The sequence below is a fragment of the Rhizophagus irregularis genome, chromosome 13, assembly GCF_026210795.1.
Source record: "Rhizophagus irregularis chromosome 13, complete sequence".
In the NCBI taxonomy this organism is placed as follows: domain Eukaryota; kingdom Fungi; phylum Glomeromycota; class Glomeromycetes; order Glomerales; family Glomeraceae; genus Rhizophagus; species Rhizophagus irregularis.
Window position 1 is genome coordinate 3986551 of NC_089441.1, and position 20343 is coordinate 4006893.

The window sequence follows — 20343 nt, forward strand, 5'->3', positions numbered from 1 at the left end:
ATGCGGTTATAAAGGTTATAAAGGAATCTTCGCTATAAAGGTGGGAATGCCATCATAGTCACCGAAGCGAAAAAAAGATGACAATCAAGGAATCGTGCTGTAATCCATCAAAAAAGAACTTACAAAAACGCAGAATTGCATGGAAACGTAATGTACGGGATTGTCAACAAGTTAAAATTCCCTATTCACATTCTTGTGTATATTCCTTTTGAATAAGATATCATGTTAACGGGGAATTTATAATATCTGTGATTGGGTGATAATCAAACTGACTCCAACAATAACAGTGAAGGGAAGGTGAATGTATTATTAAGTTTGTTGTCACGCATCACTATTTTATACTTACTCGAATTCTAACATCATTAAATCTTATCTAAGAACTTTCTTAAGCAGATTAAAGTATTGTTCAATAGTAAGATCAAAACATGCATATAAAAACAGACGAATAAGATAGGAAATAGTGTTAGGATAGAAAATTCAAAATGTGCTTTGAAACAAAGCCAGAGCCAAGTTTTTTTTCAGTTATTTTACAAAAATAATAAAATAGTACGCTAATCATTATAACTTATTTCCTCAAGTATTTTCACGGTAGACAAACTAGAGATGTTCAGTCGGTCCTGTGGTCTTTGATCGGTCCTGATGGTCTTTAGAAAATTTTCGGAAAAGTGATAAGGCTGTGCTCCCATTTTTTGTGGCACAACAGAACTGGTTAAAGACCGAAAAGTGGTAAGTTTTGGTCTCAATCTAACCACCCAATTCAGAACTAGGCAGATTTTTATTTTACCAAAACCAGTATTTGTTGCTTTTTTCGCCTCCGCTAATCTTAAAAAAGAAGTATAAAGGCCGAATTTTGACATTTGTTGGTCTTTAGCCATACTTGCTGCGTCCCAAAAATTCAAGGGTGCATTCCTTATAACTTTCCAAGACCGACTAACCATCTCTAAGACAAACGACAAACTATTTTCCAATGAATTGAAAACAATATAGTTTTTATTAGTAATTATAAAAAAATAAATAAATTATGCAGTTGATTACATTTGTATTGTGAATAGCAGATTCAGCTCCACATTATAGTGATGAGAAATTTACATGTGAGAGTTTTTTTGTTGAAATACAGTTCAACCAGTACTGATTACAATACCATTTGTATAGCGAATTACAATTAATAAATTAGTTTTTTTAATTTTAATTCGCTATACAAAAAGCTTTGACATAGTAAGGTTGAACTGTATGAAATTTGGGAAAGGGAATCACAATGTGTGCAGAAAAACTGCTGAAGTTGAAACCAAAAAAATTTTAATCTCTGTCATCTCGGTCCCAACTATCTAAAGCATCAAAGGCTTTTCTAAAAGAATCTTTGAAATCATTTAGACCCTCTGGAAATGACGTTTCAAATTTTTCTCTCATTTCCTCCGGATCTAGTCGTTCTCCTTGATGAAACTCGGCATTGCTCTTTTTCTTCAAAATCATCATCAACTCGATGTCTTCAACAGTCATATTAATTTCTTGTAAAAAATTTCGCAACTTTGAAATATATTCTTCTTCATTTTGCTTAAAATTTACTTTGTTGGTTCTAAGCTTTCTATTGATAGCAGCTTTCACTTTAGCCCATACGTCGGTACCCAATCTTGCTTTAACTGCTTCAAAAAATTCGGAGATAAAATCTCTGTAAACGGATAAAGCTTCCATATTTTCCAACTTCTTTATAACTTCTTCTAAAAGAACCAAAATATCATTGGTTGATTTTTTATGTTGTTCTATTATCTTACTAACATTCTCTGTGCTTTCGTCTAGTTCCACCCAATTCTCTGAAATTTTACATTTATCCCAATCTTCAATGTTATCCCACATCAATTTTTTAATGTCTTCTTGCAAAGAAAGTTTATTTTTTAACAAACACCCTAGTTTTGAATTATTATGCTTAAAGTCGTTCAACCTTGAAGTATACATATTTAAAGAGTTTGAATTTGTACCAGATTGTATAAGCCTATTTAATGGCGTGAGTTTTTGTTTTGGACTATCGCAAATGAATATGACCACGTAAAATACTATTGTTAGAATCATATGGTAATTTGCCAATTGCCATAGTAATACTAGTATCGGGCTTTGCTCACATGACTGACATCATACCCATCGCAGATCGCATTTCAATTTTGTGGGCGCGGTTTGTGTCGATCTTCACCATATAAGGAACATGTGACATTTAAGTGTCACTTATCACGTGCAGCCACGAAGTTCAAAACATTAAGGGAGCGTGTAGTCACGTGATTTATAATAAGACTATCAATGGCGCAAAAATTTAAAATATGAAGCTCAAGAACAAAAGTACTTTAGTTTGAATAATTGTATTATTTTATTATTATTTTTGTAACATGTGAAAACATAACTATAGAATACAAATATATTAAATTAATTAATAATAAAATGCTTTTTGTTAAAAAAATAATATTATGTCTAGTAGAGAGATTCTAAACTTTCACTAAGCGATTCACAACCTTTTTGGAACTTCTTTTGATATTTTCTCCAAAATATAATATTTGAGTCTAAATAAAAACTATACCTGGTAAACTTTTGTCAGGTTCCAAAAGGTAAGAAAATAATATATTTTTTTTAATATTTAGTAATTTATTAGATATGGATGTTCTGAATAGCACAAAAAAATTTTTGCACCATGATAATCAATTAAAAGTCACGTAATTACACTCTTTCCTTAAGTATCTAAAAGGCAAAAATTACCTTCTTGACTCTTCTCGCATTACTTTCTTGACCCAGTCAAAATATACATGATTATGTATGACAAAAATGTTCCTTTCTTGACCTGAAATGTGATATGTGATAAACAAAAAAGAAATATTTTATTTTTTATTTATATTTAACAAAAATAGCATGCAATTTATCTGTCTTTTGCGAGTTGTGAAGCATGGTCAATATTTTTTTATTTCTATAATATTGATAAAATTAAAATAATTTTATTTTATTTATAAAAGATAGCTGATAAATAGATTACATTTAAGAGAAATACAGTTAAACTTTGATATAGCGAACTCTTGATATAATGAATTTTTCAGACAACTATAATAAATTTCCCTTGTTATAACAAATTAACCAATTAAATCTCTTAAAATCTTCACTATAGTCTTATAGTGAAGTTAAGATCTGGACCCTAGGGTTCGTTATAACAAAAGTTGACTGTATATTAATTAGGTAATAAATACTAGCATAAAACTAAATATTAAAATAAAAAAAATAATAAATTATTTTGACATTAATCATTAATAATAAAAAAATTTAATCTCTTTGTGTATATTTCTTGAAAAATTATGAAAATAAGAAAAATAATAACGTATTAATATTTTTTTACAGATCAAGAAAAGAACATTTTTGTCATATATAATTATGCATTTTTAATCAAGTCAAGAAAGTAATACCAGGAGGATCAAAAAAGTAATTTTTGCATCTGAGGGATTTAGTTTTTTTTTAGTGTCAAAAATTTATTTATCATCCTGTGACACAAAAAACTATGCTCACAAAACTGGGTACTCGCAGATTAGAGTTATAGTTCAGTCATGTTCATGACCAATAGGAATTAATATTCTTATGGACAAGATATAAAAAAATTCTGGAACACAGAAACTCAAACACATGATCATTTTTCTGAAAAATTTTTTATATACAATGATATTAGATCATATTTCATTTATTTTGATATAAATATAATAAATCTGACATTTAATATGGTGCGTACAGTCTAAAGCTACCACTTTTTTATTTTTTGGCCAAATTTTTATAAAATCACGTAAACAAATTTCATTGGTCAATATTTACTTATCATATATATATATAGGTGGGTTTTTAGAATAAAATACCAATTGTTTAGCTAGAATTAATATTAATTCTGGCTAAAATGATTTATAAATTCATATTATCAGAAAGAATCTGTTATTTTATTATATATAAAATTGTGATACCCATTAAATTTTTTCTATATTCATTAAGAATAATAAACATATATTTAATTTGTTTTAAAAAAGAATAAAGTTTAAACATAAATAATTTCCATTCAGTTATTTTAAACAAAAATATTTTTATATTAATTCTTAATTTAAGACAGTTTATAAATTTTGGCCTGCATTATATTAGTATTAAACTGGCCAAATTTAGGATTGTGAAAATTACGTACTTACGTTACATAAGTTACGATACATGTAAATTACACTGTAAGTTACATCAACCCCTTGTAACTTACAAATATTATAATATATGATTAATTCCTATTGGTCATATTATGTGATCAAACTTTTCCAAATTAACGCATGAAATAAAATAATTTATCAACTTTATTTATTTTCTCGAGAAATTACATTTTAACAATTATTTTTTAAAATTAATCATTAATTTTAGAAATTGGAATAATTTTACTTACTAAAAATATTATTTCCTAATTATTCCGATATCAGATATTATTTCCGAAACCTCCCAATGTAATTTACATGTAACTTACAAACTTAAAATGTAACTTACATCAAAATTTTTTAAGATACTGTAATTTTACAACCCTAACCAAATTCCTTCAAATTTATTCAAAACATAGTAAAATAACCAAAATTAAAACTTATATATCTTATGCTATAGTAATTCAATTTGAAAAAACTTTCTGTTATATAAAAGTATACTGTTTAAACTACAATATTACAGAAAGTTTTTTTAAAAAATATTGATTAAATTTTTTTTTCTATTCATTTGAAATCACATAATAAAAAGTGGTGGCTTTAGACTGTATGCACCATATGAAAATATGTATAATTGGTAAATAATCCATTGAATTCTTTGAAAATTTCATTATCAATACCTTTTATAATTTTTTATATTATAAAAAACAGAGAATTTTTAAAAATTTTTATTAGTAATAATAAATTTCAATAATAATAATAAAAATTTTTTAATCTTTGTCTATCCTATTTCTAGTGTTCTACACGAATCGATTCATGACACGATATGACCCTGATTGTTCCTAAATAATAAAAACGTATTTCACGAATAACTTTTAATTTAGCAGTCCGATTTTGATGATCTTTTTTTATTTTGATCAGAGTAACGAGACCTATCAATTAAAAAAATGATTATTAAAATTGGATCACTAGATCCTGAGATAATAATTTTTGAAGGTTAAATCGAGTCTGAATCAAGTCTGAATCAAATTGAATTTCAGAGAAGAAATTTGATTCGTGTAGAATACTACCTATTCCTAAAAAATAATACATATATTAATAAGATTTTTTTAATAGAATTTTGCTAACTTGCTCCTTTAGGTTAAATAATTTGGATTAAATCCTCTCAATGTCAGACAAAAATTTTAACATCCATTTTCCAGATAGGACATTTGCCTGACATCACTTACATTAGTTTTAATGCTAGTTAAAGTTGTTAAAAAAGTGTTCTGTTAGAAAATCATCTTCCTATAAAAAATTTTTATCTGAATATTTCCATTATTTTTCTGTGTCTTCCATAAAAATTTTGTGAAAATGATATATTCATGGATATCTGTGTTAGCGAGATGAAAATTTCTATGATTTAAGACTATAAATTCCATTAAAATGATACATTCACAAAAAAAACATGAAAAGATAAAATACAGATCAGATTTTTTACAAGATTTGTTGGAAAATCATAGTATAACCAAATCCTCTCTTTCCTTTCTAAAATTTATATTTATATGATTTTTTACAAATGCAAAGAAATTTTTTTTTAATCAAATTTCAATTTTTATCAGAAGTAAAATTTTTTTTTTAGATTTGTATAATATTATATGATATAAATTGACTAATAAGAATGCATTATTTCAAGATATTATAAATAAAATATGTAATAAAATATTACAATTTTTTTTTTTTAATGATTTATATATATCATACAAACAAATTATCATAAGCTATATTCACCCAGTAGGATGCAATCATTAAAATATTACAATTAAGTTTACTTAATATTTATAATAAATTTGAATTTATAATATAAGTATTTTATATTAAAAAAATAAAAATAAATTTTTTATAACTTTTGTTTTATTAATAAAAATAAATATATTTACTATGATATAGAAAAAATTTCCTTTTCTTAATATTTATTAGAATTAAAAATTAGGATTAGAGTTAGATTAAAAGTTAAATTAAAATTAAAATACTTGAATAATGGATAATATATATATATATATTTTTTTTTCTTTTTTTCTGCAGCGCATTTGCAGTTTTATTAAAGTAAAAAAATAAAGAAAATACATACAAAGTAAAATTCTCTAATAACTACTCTAATATAATTAAACTACAAACCATAAAAATTTTTTATTTATTGATAAAAAAAAAATTGGAGAAAATATGAGAAGGAAATTTTTTTAGTTTAGGTTTCCACTTAATAATATAACCATAAATTCTAATTTTGGTATAACCTGAATGTCATATAGTAAGACAAGAAATTACACAATTTATAAACAAAAAAATAAACTATTTTTGGATATGTTGTACAGTTAATCATCGCTACACAAATATTTTTACATTTTAAAAATAGACAACTAAAAATAATAAATAATAAATTTCTAAACTAGGTAATTTTTTTTATTTTTTATACTCGTCATACTGGTAGTACCCCACGTGTGCATTGTTAAGTGATCGTTTGATTCTGTAAGTAGACTTCATTTAGTAACAGGTCATCTTATTGTAAAGACGCTTTATCTTTAATGTAGTAATCAACGAACCCAATGGATAATATATTATTTAAACATTATTTATTAATAATATTATAAATTTGTTTTTATCTAATCTAATTATTTTTTAAATATTCATCAAATATTCATTAATATTCAGAATTTAATGGATTTTTCAGATAATGAATAATGATCAGATCAGATAAATGAATAATAGATATTTTTAAATTGGAATACTAATAAAGTGAAGTATAAAGAATGGCCAAAATATATTTATAGTATATGGCTTTATTACTATTAGTAAGTATAGTTCACATATTTTTCAATCTACTTTTTATTTCTCTTATATATTATTATAATCTCTTGTCTTTATTTTTAAGTAAATAATATAAGTTTCATTTTTAAAAAGCAGAATGAAAAAAAGTTAGCTTAACTCTGGTTAATATTAAGAATACAGTCGCCACTGGTTATAACGAACCTGTTTGTACTGAAAACTTGTTATAGTGAACTAAGTTTTACGGAACCAATTTTTTTATAATAAACTACATTGGATATAATGAAATCACATAATAAATTGCTATATACCGCATCCGAACTCATTATAGCTAGCCCAAATATATTAGCTGCATATTTAGTATACCGAACTGTCACGTGACTTATATGGGATAATATAAAAGATGATCGCGTCACCATTACACGTAAATACTTTTTCCAATTTCTGTTAGTCTGAATCGGATAAATTTCTTCAAAAGTTCTGATAATACTGACAAAGAGAAAAGGAGTTAGTCTTTCTGCTAAACAAAAGCACGAAATCTGTGAAATGAAAGAGAAAGACCCAACACTTTAAAATGTAGAACTTGCGCAAAAATATAATGTTGGGAAGTCTACAATTACTGACATTTTAAGAGAAAGTGACCGTTGGCTTACAATTACAGAAAGCCAAGAGAATACTAAAAAATTTCGCAGACCAAAATAAAAAAAGGCAGCAACTGGAAGGTGCACTTGGTTTATGGGTTGACAACGCACTTAATCTAAACAAGATATTGATGGTAATATCTTAAAGGTAAAGGCAAGCTATTTTGCCGAACAGTTTTCAATAAGAAGATTTTATCATTCAGAGGGTTGGTTAGGTGGCTTTAAAAAACGGCATGGTTTGCGTCGAATTTAAAAAGCAAGGTGAAGCTGAAAGTGCTCCTTCAGCTGAATCGATAGAAAGAGATCATTTTGCTTTACAACAGCTCTTGCACGCCTACCCTGAAGACATTTGGAATGGTGATGAAACTGGCCTATTCTGGAAGATGGAACCTTCTAGAGTTTTGGCACGTAATTATCTATCGGGGCAAAAAGAGAAATCCTGTGTTACAATATTTTGTGCAACAAATGCAACCGCCAGTGGAAAATGACGCTAATATTTATTCGCAAATACAAAACTCAATCGTGTTATGAAAAACATTAATTATAAAAACCTTCCAGTTTATTACTTTTGGAATAAAAAAGCATGGATGCAAGTTAGCATTTTTAATGAAGTTCTTCTTAAACTCAATGAAATAATGAGATGAAAAAGACAAAAAATAATTTTTTTAATTGACAATGCACCAGTACATCTTATTTAGATGAAACTCGAGAAAAGTTGGATAGTATAGATGTGAAATTTCTTCCACCAAATACTACCACTAAACTTCAGCCTTGTGATGCGGGGATCATTCATTCATTTAAGTGTCATTACAAACGCCTTTTCATTCAGAATAGGATTGATGCGATATACGATGCATAAGTGAGACGGTATCGTGAAGTTAACTTGCGATTATACCATTTATGACGCTCTACAGAATGCGGCTGAAGCATGGTCAATAGTATCTTCTCAAACGATTTCAAACTGTTGGAAGAAAACGGGTATTCTTCCACCAAGTATTAACGAAACTGGAGAATTTCCTAATAATGATTCAGCATTTTCTGATGATAGGTATGCAAAATTATATAATATAATTTTTTTAAAATTAACATTAACTTCTATTTTTCTTAGTTTTGATATGGATATTGATGAACTTGAAGCGTTAATTTCCCAGCTTCCAAATAGTGATCTTAATGCGTATGAATACCTTCATGTTGAGGATGATGCCGGAAGGTGAGGCTTACAGATTTTGAAATAGTTGATACTATACGAAATGCAGATAAGGAAGAGGAAGATATGATGGATGAGACTGAATTTACACCTATATCGGAAAAAGTGAGTCCAATAGATGCAGAAAAGGCTATAGATAAAACTATAAAATTTTTGTATGAACAGGGACCGGAATTTGGTGATGTAAATGAAGAGTTAAGAAAATTACATAAAAAAGTAAAACTTTTAGTTGTAAATAATCTTAAACAGCTTGATCTTCATTACTTCCAATATAATAATAATAATGTTTAAATAGCTGGTTAATAATTATAGTCGTTAATAAAATAATATTGTAGTACATCGCGCATTTTATTAACTTTAATTTAAATATAATGGTCTATACAGTAAAAGCTAAAACTATTGGATAAAATTTATATACCGAACAGTTCAGTATATAACATAAATATTATATATCGAATTCGTTATATACCGAACCAAATCTCTTGGAACGGCTGGTTCGTTATATCCAGTGGCGACTGTATCTATATTAAAACTTACTTAATGGATATTATGCTTATATTATTATATATTTTTTAATACTTTCTTTAAATTTTTATATGAAGAGAAGGCCTTTTTCTTTTTCTTGTATTTTTTAGCAAAACTTTACAAGTTTTTTTTATTAGCTTATCAGATATATATTTCTTATTTTTTAAACTTTTTCTCAAAGAAGTTATGACCATTAACTTCTTACATTTCTAAAATTTTAATAGCTATTTTGCTAAGTTCTAAATCCTGACTCTTTAAAAATTGATAAGATTATTTTATTTATATTTTTAATAATTTCATTCACTAGTAAAATTATTTTATATTCAGCATAATAGTAAAGATAGAAGTAGTTAAAGTATAAAATGTACTAAGATATAGTGATTTTATAGAAATATTTGGCTTAAATAAAAAATAGTGTTACATTCTAAAGTGAGTAAAAATTTATTTCTGAAAAAAAATAAGTATTAATATATTGTTATTTTGTCAACAATTAAAACCACTGAAAAATTTTAATATTTTAACAGATTAACTAGAGTTTAACTTAATAAGAAAGTCTTAAATTAACTACAAATAATTATGTGAAATAATGTTAAATATTCAGTTAAAGAAAAATAGGTTTTTATTAAAATAATGTAAGACTTTAAATATGATAAAAAATATAGATAATTTTTTGTTCACAAAAAATTATAAAAATTTATTTCTGAAAAAAAATAAGTATTAATATATTGTTATTTTGTCAACAATTAAAACCACTGAAAAATTTTAATATTTTAACAGATTAACTAGAGTTTAACTTAATAAGAAAGTCTTAAATTAACTACAAATAATTATGTGAAATAATGTTAAATATTCAGTTAAAGAAAAATAGGTTTTTATTAAAATAATGTAAGACTTTAAATATGATAAAAAATATAGATAATTTTTTGTTCACAAAATTAATTATCTTGAATTATACTACTGGAAATAATGCTCTTTTTATATAATTTAAATATTACAATACAATTCTTAACTACTGAACTATCTATCCCTTTAACTGAGTAAAATCCTAATATTATTTATAATAAAATTTAAAAATGAAAATAATTGATAAAATAAATAAAAGATGATCAAATGTATTTACTAATTAATAACAACTGGTGGTTTAGTTAGGTTTATAGAAAAATAAAAAATATTATTAACTATGTTATAATTGATCTAGCAACAGTATAATTAATCTTATTCTGGATTTATATTCACTAAATTTGAAAGGAAAAGAAAATGGAAATAGAAAAGAAAAACCAGTATAATTTAAATCAATAGATACAGTTGCTTCCAAAAAAAATGCAACATCCTATATCAATATAATTTTTATTATATAAATATTTTATTTTTTTTTTATATAAATTTAAATGTAACTTTTTTATATATTTGTAAAATTCCAATAATTATCATAAATTTATATTATAAAAATTATAATATAAAAGTACAATTTATTTTTACAATAAAAATTTGATCTATAATTTATATAAACTATTAATCAAGAGATATTTAATAAAGGTATATATATATCTTATTAGAATTTAAGAATTATGCATTTATATAATTCTGATCAATTTATATGTTAATATTATATTATACATTTATATTGGATATTAAGAAACTTCTTAATTAAGTATTTGAATATTAATTTATATAAATTAATTTATTTAATATTTTCAAAGATTTCAATTTATTTGAAATTAACTTATATATTCAAAGAATATTATATTTTATTTAAGATAAATTCCTATTAAATATAATATTATAATAATAAGCCATTTAAATTTCAAAATTCATTTTATATAATTCCAACTATTATAAGAAGGTTCTTAAAAATTTTTACTATCAGATTTTTTTATCACCAGTTTTTCAATTATTAATTCTGGAATCTTTAGTGTTTAATTTTATAGTTAATACAGTAAAAAATATAGAATACAAAAAATAAAATAGATTACCAGAATTATTGGATTATTTATTTTTGATTTATCATTTTAAATCATCTCTTTATAATAATATTCAGGTTTAAGATGATAAGACTGGAGTAGGAATCACTTGATCAGGAAATTTTATTTCATTGCATTTGTGCTAATAAATAGATATACGTATGGCAGAATTACCTTCCTCTATAATTTTTTTCACTGACATTTCAAATGTACCATTTTTTTTCAATTGAATCTAATATTATTATAAAAGTGATATATCAATTATTATTCTAATTGTTGGTCATACATGAGACAAATTCCATTTTATTTTTTTTTAAAAAAAGTAATATTGTAGTTTAATTTGTTTATATAGTAGATGAATTTCTTTTATAAAAAAAAAAAATATCTATTATTCGCGTTTATTCATTTCTATTAGATCTTGTATTTATTTTATTGTAAATTTCTAGATTATATAGTATAAAGATGAAAGGAAATCATAAGCGTACACAGAAAAAAAAATGTGAAATATGCTGAAAGACGAATTATATAGCAGTAAGTTGAAACCACTTTAAGGGTATGATTTGAATGTTTATTAATATCTACTTTATCTCATCTTAATTTCGATCCCAATTATCTAAAGCATCAAAAACCTTTCTCATGGAATCTTTGAAGTCTTTCAGATCCTCCGGAAATAACGTTTCAAATTTTTCTTTTAATTCTTTCGGTTCTAGTCGTTCTCTTTTATGAAACTCGGCGTTATTCTTTTTCTTCAAAATCATCAACAACTCGATGTCTTCAACAGTCATATTAATTTCTTGTAAAAAATTTCGCAACTTTGAAATATATTCTTCTTCATCTCGTTTAAAATCTACTTTTCTGTTTCTGAGTTTTCTATTAATAGCAGCTCTCACTTTAGCCCATACGTTGGCACCTAATCTTGCTTCAACTTCTACAAAAAAATCGGAGATAAAATTTTTGTAAAAGGATAAAGCTGATAAAGCTTCCATATTTTCAAACTTTTTTAAACCTTCTTCTAAAAGAATCACAATATCATTTGTGGCTGTTTTATGTTCTTCTATGATCCTACATATGTTTCCTGTGTTATCGTCTAGTTCCGCCCAATTTTTTCTACATTTATCCCAACCAACATCATCAATGTTATCCCACATCTCTTTTTTTATGTCTTTGAGAGTTTGTTAAAAAAGAAGATTTTTTTACATCAAGTTTTGAAATATGTTCGAAGTAACGTCATATAAGATTTTGTTTTATACAATTATGGTATAACTCGACCATAATGCACATGGCATCCTACTGATACAGTAAATACTCATTGTGATTTTCTGTATGAGTCATTAGATCGGTTAAACCAGTGATTCAGACTGTGAAAATAAATCCGAAATGACGTATTCTTATAAATTATTAACTATTTTTTTTATAGAACTTTGTGCTTTTGACGAGGGTGAGAAAATGTCTATAACTCCAATAATTGGTGATCGTAAAGGGTTTTCACGTTTTATGTTGCTGATATTTATATAAATATTGTTAAAGCTTCACTAGATCTCTGGTTATCCCTTATATACCCTGGAATGATTGATGGAAAAACAAGCATTATTTGTTGCAGTAAATCTGACAAGGGGAACACCAGTTTAGTCGAGTGTAAGAGTTGATTGATTACGGTGATACTTATAAACTAATCGTCTTTCTTGTAACATATACCAAGAGTTAGTATCGGCATACACATTAAGGTATTAAGACAAAAAATGGGGTTATCCAAAAAAAAACAATTCACCAAATTAATTGATAAGTGGATGAAAATTTTAAAAAAGTTCCCGATTGTAATTAATTAGATTGCATTATTTGCAAATGAACTTATTCTTTCGCATAAATGATAATTAAAAAATTTTTACTTTTTTACTTGTATTTTAATTTGTTAATTGGATTTATAGTAACGGGATTTAAAATAAATGGAACAGAAGATTGAAAAGTCCAAATTTTTAATTTTGATCATATGACATAATTCTGGCCAAAATTAAAATTGGATAAACATTTGTGAAAGTAACGTGAATGTTAAGTAGATTATTATATTTCAAAAATATTTGTTGCACTACAATTTATAGCACATTCTTTAATTGTTATAGCAACTGAATATATTCAAACAGCTTTTAGTATCGAACAATCATATCAAACATCGAGATTATACGTTGAATATGCAGTAACTATCATAAATACTAGAGTAAAGTAGCTAAGTTTGGATCTGGATTTAAAAAAATACACGTGAGTTCACGTTTTTATAATAATATGACTAGCCAAAATCATACTATTGATTGCGTGTAATATAGAACTTCGTGTATAAGCGCACCAATCAGGTTGGAAAAAAAATAATATGTATCACATTACATAAACAATTAGAAGAATACTGATGTGGTGATTGAAAAGGAACACGCACCAAATCATTATATTTTGAATATCTTTTTTTTTTGAATGCCACATCTACGTAACTCCGGAACCCTTGGATCCAATGCACCATACAATTTAGTTGTCAAAATTTCCCTATCCTATGAAAGATAAGTACATGGTTTATCTCACATGTAATCAACATCGCAGACACCGTGATCTCGTATCACCGATTTAAAGCTAGTTTTTAATATAGGCGAAATCACGAAATCTTTATTAATTTAGTCAAGTTAGAGTTAATTACAATATAAATTCTTTGACACGCGAATTTTATTAATTAAGAAAAAAAGGATAAGCTTTTGTATTCATTTAAACACGTATAAATATCATATGAAATTTTTTTAAAAAATTGATTTATCACGACATATTGTCTTATTTTTTCATAGAGATTACGTTGTTGTTGAAATTATTACCTTAAATAATCCAATTTTATATTATGTTTACCGTTCAAGTTTAGAATAATATAATCAAACAAAATTTTTTAAATATGATTAGTAAACTTTTTTTTTCTTTTTCTTTTTTTTCTTCTTTCGATTTCTTTTCTTTTTTGTTGACATTCCTCCTACTGACACAAATTTTCTTTCGATTTCTTTTCTTTTCTTTTCTTTTTGACATTCCTCCTACTGATCTCCTACCGATCTCCTTACCGATCTCCTACACAAATAAATCTATTATAAATCTCCTAAAAAGCAATATAATGTCAAAACTTAATAAAGATATTCTTACTATAATATTTTATGAAATATTTTATGAATATGATTATAATTCACTCTTTTCATGTTTATTAGTAAATAAATATTGGTGTGAAACAGTAATACCAATATTATGGAGAAATCCATGGCGTTATCAAATGAAAGATTATCAAAAGAAATCATTATTTAATACTATTATAACATTTTTATCAGATGAATCAAAAGAATTTTTAAAAAATCAAAATATTATGATACCTTTTAAAAGAAAATCAAAAAAGAAAAAATTGATATTTTTTGATTATTTAAAATATTGTAAATCCATGATTAATTATAATCTTTATGATATTATTAATTATAATTATAATATTATAAATAATAATGATAATAATAACAATAACAACAATAATAATAATTTAATGAATGATTATTATAGATATATTTTACAAGAAGAAATTTATAGACTTTTGATTTATAAATGTCCACCATTAAAATATCTTGATATAACATTCATACAACAACAAATTGATTTATTTCCTGATTCTAAAAATTGGCTTTCAGAAATTTTAGAATTAAGATGTAATGGAGACATTGAACCTCATTATTTTCAAGGATTAGCAAAATTTTCTCAAAATATAGAAAAAATTATTATTAATTCAATTAGAGACGATAATTATGGATTGGCAAAATTAATTGAAGTTCAAAAGAATTTAAAATATTTTAAAATTATAAGAGATGCGGATGTGGATTCAAGAAAGGATACATTTATGACAATCAATCATGGATTAATAAAACATACAAAATCTTTAATAGAATTTAAAGCAATTTTTGAAGGTATATTATTTTTACCAAATCTTTTACCAAAAATGGTAAATTTACGAAAATTGAAATTATTTGTTAGAGAACTTGATCAAAGATATGAAGATCAATTAAAAATTTCAAGTTATCCAAATCTTGAAATTCTTCATATAAAAAATATTTCGATTAATACTTTGATAAATTTAATTGAAAAGACTAAAGGTAATTTAAAAGAAATTTGGGTTGATGAATATAAATTAAGTGATAATATTGAAAGATTGATTCGAATAATTTATGAAAATTGTTCTAAACTTGAAATATTATCTATCATTCTTTATAATCATGATTTTATAGAATTTGAAAAATTACTTCATTCTTGTCTTTATTTAAAAGTATTATATATTAAAGTATTAAGTATTGATGGGAATGAGGAAGAAGATAGAAATATTTTATCAGAAATTTTAAAAGATTCTGCACCGATTTGTTTAAACAACATAACATTTTTAGAATGTTAAATTTGGTGGCGATATAGGCGATAATGGCGATAATGGCGATAAGATCAAATTTTGTGCGATAATTATCAAATTTCATAATTATCAAATTTTGTGCGATAATTATCGATAATATCAGATTTCCTAGCGATAATTATCGATAATATCAAATTTCCTAGCGATAATTATCTTTTATCATGTGATTTTTATATTCTAGGGATACTATTTTCTCAGTTTCTCAAATTTGGTTATTTTTCGAGCCAATCAATTTTTTTTTTAGCCACACTTTTGAACTTGTCATCGTGTTATCAAATTATCAAGTTGGCGTAAGTTGTTTGACATAAATTAAAAATTCGTAGTTGGTGACACTGCAGTTTTATATTCTAAAAAAAAAAAATTATTTATCAATTTTTATTCGTTAAAAATAAAAATATCCAATAATATTTTTAAACGGGTTTATATTTCCTTATAAAATTTTCTATATAAAGATTAAAAGGGAAAATTTTCTTTGTTTCTGTGACATATTTCACATATTCATACATCATATTACGGAATATTGATTATTACTCCGATAATTATCAATAGATCCCTATGTGGTCTAATTCATTTTTATTCTATTCATTCATGTAAGGTTAATTTTTTACTGGCGCGAATTTTTTTTTACTAAAATATTATTCTGTAAATGTTAAATAAAATGCAAATGTTTTAAATGTTTTTATCTCTGTAAATGTTAATAAAGAAAAATATATATAATGTATAATTTATTATGAATGAATAATATATAATAATGTATAATAATTTTATAATGTATAATGTATAATGTATAATGAATGTAATGTATAATGTATAATGAATGTATAATGTATAATGAATGTATAATGTATAATGTATAATTAATGAAAAATTGTAAAATTGAAAATTCATATATTTTACATATTTTTATTCCTGACTTGACATACTGTATAAATTATTTGTAAGGTAATGCCCATGAGGCTGACTAGTTGAGAGAACAAAGAAAAAAATTCTTGGCACCGAAAAGAAAGTATTAGAAAGTATTGCATTAAAAGAAATTTGCACTAGAAAAGTATTGCATTAAAAAAAAAGAAAAAAAAAAGTTTTGCATTATTTGCATTATTTGCATTATTTGCATCAAAGAAGATTTGCATTAAAAAGAGAAAAAAAAAACCAAATATATTTCATTATAATTTTCCAAAAAAAAAAATAAAAAACAAATTTCAAACAAATTTTAAAACAAAGAAATATAATTAATTACTAAATGAATTTATTCTTATTATTTTGACTAAAAAAATATTTTTTTCTATTATTTGTTTCTATTTACTAATGTTTCAGCCCGGGATGATAATCCATTAAGCCATCAGGATGTGATAATCCCATTTTAGAATAAAGAGACAATAAGACAATAGCGGAATAATGACGGATCTCTAACGGATCAACCCGGGGGTAAGGAATTTATGATTTTTAAATTACTAAAATTATGTAAATTATGAAAGAAGGTCATATGAAAGAAATTTTATGTGGAAACTATGTGATCATGCGATATCGGATTATAATCATTATAATCATTATAACGGTTCAGGAAAACTATTACCAAAGGAGTAAATTTGATGATTGTTTACATAAACAAAATTTCGGCACAGCAAACAAATAAAAGGGCTTGGAAACGTTTAACCGGTTACAAGAAGGGTACAGTCCGAATTAATTATTTTTTGTGATACCCTGTAAAATTTTGACAATAATAATTTTTTTTTTCCCTTGAAAAAAAAAATTTTTATTTTAATAAATTTAGAATGGGTATAATATTTTTTTTAAAAAAAATAAAAAAATGTCAATTTAAAATCAATTAAAAACAAACCTAAATAGTATTTTCTTTTTATTCTTTATTTAATTTAAAAAATATTTCTTTTTTATAATAAATTATAGAAATTCTTTTTAAGAAATTTCAATCTTGTCTTTCAAATTTCGGTCATAATAAAAAAGCAGTACCATCAAAATATTTTAATCAATTGACAGTTGAAAAAATAATTATATAATATAAATATATATGCTATAAAAAAAATGTTGTGCTTTCGAAATGAAAGACGTGCGACTTAAAGATGTGTCGGATATTAATTAACGCATTCCGATATACACATGAATAAAAAAGAATTTCTAATCTTTTATTCTTTTTTTTTTTATTTTCAATCATGCCTTAAACTGTTTCGACACATCTTATGCAGTTACATGATAAAATCTTTCTAAATAAGTGTATATTTTTTGAATAAGTAAAAATAAGTAAAAATAAGTACAAATTTATCATTTTTCACATTTTTCACATTTTTCACATTTCACATTTTTTCAATTATGCAATTCCTTACATGACGTTTTATTTGTACAACCAACGCTTTTCTCATCATTGTCTCATCAGATCACGCGACAATTTTTGTGACACCGTGCGGGTTTTTTTCAAAAAAAGATCGTTTCGTACTTTCGTTACATTCTTCCTTTCAATGAATGAATTTTAATTATAACATTAACAGGTTAATTGATATTATTAAAAAAAAAAGTAGTCAAACCATTATAATTTTACACAATGTAATCAATTTATTATAAATATTTATTTTATTTGTCTGTATCACTATTATAATTTCTCGTACAGAAAGATAGGGATGTACGGATCACTCGGATCATGCTTAAAAAGAAATTGGATAATCTTTATTTATGATATTTTTAACATTGTAAATATTGTAAATATTGTAAATATTTCAAAAACAACAATTAACACAAATTTTTTTAACATGAATGATTTTTTTGTTTATTTGAAAAAAACTACGGAAAAAAATTGTAATTTACAAAAATAAATACGGTTTTATATAAGTTATATAAGTTATATATAATAAAAAAAAGAAAAAAAAGAAATTCTATATGCTATATATATAAATTCAAATGTTATATGCTATTTATAAATCTGTAATTGCCCAACCAATAACAGGGGAAACGATTATTTCATCATTTTCTAAATGAATTTCTTGCTTTGTACCAAAAAAACCTGAAACTATTTTAATATTAGGAGAATTATTTGAATCAACAAATGGAATTGAAATTTTACCGTCAGGAATATCAAGTACTTTAATACAATTACCATCTAAAGGTTTATTACCTTTAGCATACGGAAAAAAAGCGGGTATCCAGCCCGTTAATGTAACATTATTACCTTTTAAATCTATATTATTATCACCTTCTTGACCAAAATTTATCTCAGTAGCTATAGTATTCCAAAAATTTAAATCAATATCACCTTTATAAGTTGAAATGAATTGATTAAGTACAGGTTCTAATCTATCTAACCAAAAATCTAAATCTAAAGATAACTTTTTTAATGTAATGACTTTTTCTTGAATTTTTAACCAATCATCTAATGTACCGTCAAGAGTTATTTTATGAATACCACATATATCTGAAGAATTTTTAATGGTTTCATAAGTTGAATTAGAATGAACGGAATTCAATAATACTAAATCACTTGAAATTTTACTAGAATTTGTACTAGTAGAAAAATTACAAGATAATAAATCTTTTATAGTAATAAGTTCTTTCATTGCAAGGTTTAATCTACCAAATAATTTAATCCAATGATTTTCCTCATTATCATATAATAAATCTCCTCCATAGATTTCCACCCTTTTTTGACCTTGATGATTTACAATAATCGGTCTATATTTTTCCGAATTATTATTAATATGTTGAGAAATTCCTTGAGCGATAATTAACCATACGTCATCTGGTTTTAGAAATAAATGTTGATTTGATGAATAAGCTTGTAATATTGCTGCTGCAAATCCATTTGTACAATGAGAAGCGGATATAACTTTAGTCGGCAAATTTCCTGATTCGAAATCCGTCCATAATGCATGGATTTTTCTATTATTAAATTCTACCGTTAGTTTATCTTGGATTAATGTATGCTCAACCAGTTCATTTACTTGTTTACGATATTCGTTAAGTATTTGAGTACTACGATAATTTGTTCTAACAGAAGAAGGCATGTTTATTTATTATTATTTTATTTTTTATTTTTTTTTGTTTGATAGAAAAAAATTTTATTAAAGAATAAATTAAAAAAAAAAAAAAAGACAACCGTTTCTTTAATATTCAAATGATTTGGCCATTTTTATATTAAAGCGTGAGTGACCATTCTTAAAGAAGCTAATTTACGTAACTTTTGTATGCACCACTTGCATCAAATTTTAGTGGAAATCTTTGTTCTCTTAAAAATTAACATATGACACGCACCTGACACTTGATTTTTTTTTTTTAAATGAACCTAGATTAAGGCAGGGTTCTTGATCGCTATTACTTATTTGATTATATTATTGTTTTAATTAAATATATCCATTAATAACTAATAATGTTATCATATACTGACTTCTAATAACCGTCATACTTGAAAGTTTATCTCAATTAAAGTTTACTTTTATATCTAAAGGATTAGTCGGTAAAATTAATTCCGGTTTTTTTTTCACATTTTTTTAAAAAAAAATTAATTCCGGTTTTTTTTTTCAATTTTCAATTTTTTTGATAAGTATATCAAATTTGTCATATTGTACTTTATATTGTGATTAGGTAAAAA

At 24.6% G+C, this 20343-nt stretch overlaps 6 protein-coding genes across 6 annotated transcripts; 3 read left to right on the plus strand and 3 right to left on the minus strand.

Moving 5' to 3' along the window:
* Nucleotides 1–960: 960 nt before the first annotated feature.
* OCT59_005487 (uncharacterized protein) lies at nucleotides 961–2056 on the minus strand. Its single transcript, XM_025322897.2, has one exon. It carries the CDS (start codon nucleotides 1948–1950, stop codon nucleotides 1297–1299), a length of 654 nt encoding a protein of 217 aa, XP_025165056.2. The 5' UTR covers nucleotides 1951–2056; the 3' UTR covers nucleotides 961–1296.
* Nucleotides 2057–7743: 5687 nt separating this feature from the next.
* OCT59_005488 (uncharacterized protein) lies at nucleotides 7744–8826 on the plus strand (the record flags this gene model as incomplete). Its single annotated transcript, XM_066138394.1, has 3 exons — nucleotides 7744–7746; nucleotides 8527–8660; nucleotides 8721–8826. 3 exons carry the CDS (start codon nucleotides 7744–7746, stop codon nucleotides 8824–8826), a joined length of 243 nt encoding a protein of 80 aa, XP_065997533.1.
* A 59-nt stretch (nucleotides 8827–8885) lies between these two features.
* Nucleotides 8886–9110, plus strand: OCT59_005489 (uncharacterized protein; the record flags this gene model as incomplete). The annotated part of the gene is made up of 1 exon (XM_066138396.1): nucleotides 8886–9110. The coding sequence occupies one exon, from the start codon at nucleotides 8886–8888 to the stop codon at nucleotides 9108–9110; it is 225 nt and encodes a 74-aa protein (XP_065997534.1).
* A 2460-nt stretch (nucleotides 9111–11570) lies between these two features.
* OCT59_005490 (uncharacterized protein) lies at nucleotides 11571–12506 on the minus strand. Its single transcript, XM_025322898.2, has one exon. It carries the CDS (start codon nucleotides 12451–12453, stop codon nucleotides 11899–11901), a length of 555 nt encoding a protein of 184 aa, XP_025165057.2. The 5' UTR covers nucleotides 12454–12506; the 3' UTR covers nucleotides 11571–11898.
* Nucleotides 12507–14435: 1929 nt separating this feature from the next.
* Nucleotides 14436–15740, plus strand: OCT59_005491 (uncharacterized protein; the record flags this gene model as incomplete). The annotated part of the gene is made up of 1 exon (XM_066138397.1): nucleotides 14436–15740. One exon carries the CDS (start codon nucleotides 14436–14438, stop codon nucleotides 15738–15740), a length of 1305 nt encoding a protein of 434 aa, XP_065997535.1.
* A 2261-nt stretch (nucleotides 15741–18001) lies between these two features.
* On the minus strand, nucleotides 18002–19830 carry OCT59_005492 (uncharacterized protein). Its single transcript, XM_025322899.2, has one exon. It carries the CDS (start codon nucleotides 19757–19759, stop codon nucleotides 18674–18676), a length of 1086 nt encoding a protein of 361 aa, XP_025165058.1. The 5' UTR covers nucleotides 19760–19830; the 3' UTR covers nucleotides 18002–18673.
* Nucleotides 19831–20343: the final 513 nt, after the last annotated feature.

Bases quoted from the DNA above. Each gene is read 5' to 3' on its own strand.
- OCT59_005487 (XM_025322897.2), bottom strand. From the start codon at position 1,950: ATGTATACTTCAAGGTTGAACGACTTTAAGCATAATAATTCAAAACTA.
- OCT59_005490 (XM_025322898.2), bottom strand. From the start codon at position 12,453: ATGTGGGATAACATTGATGATGTTGGTTGGGATAAATGTAGAAAAAAT.
- OCT59_005492 (XM_025322899.2), bottom strand. From the start codon at position 19,759: ATGCCTTCTTCTGTTAGAACAAATTATCGTAGTACTCAAATACTTAAC.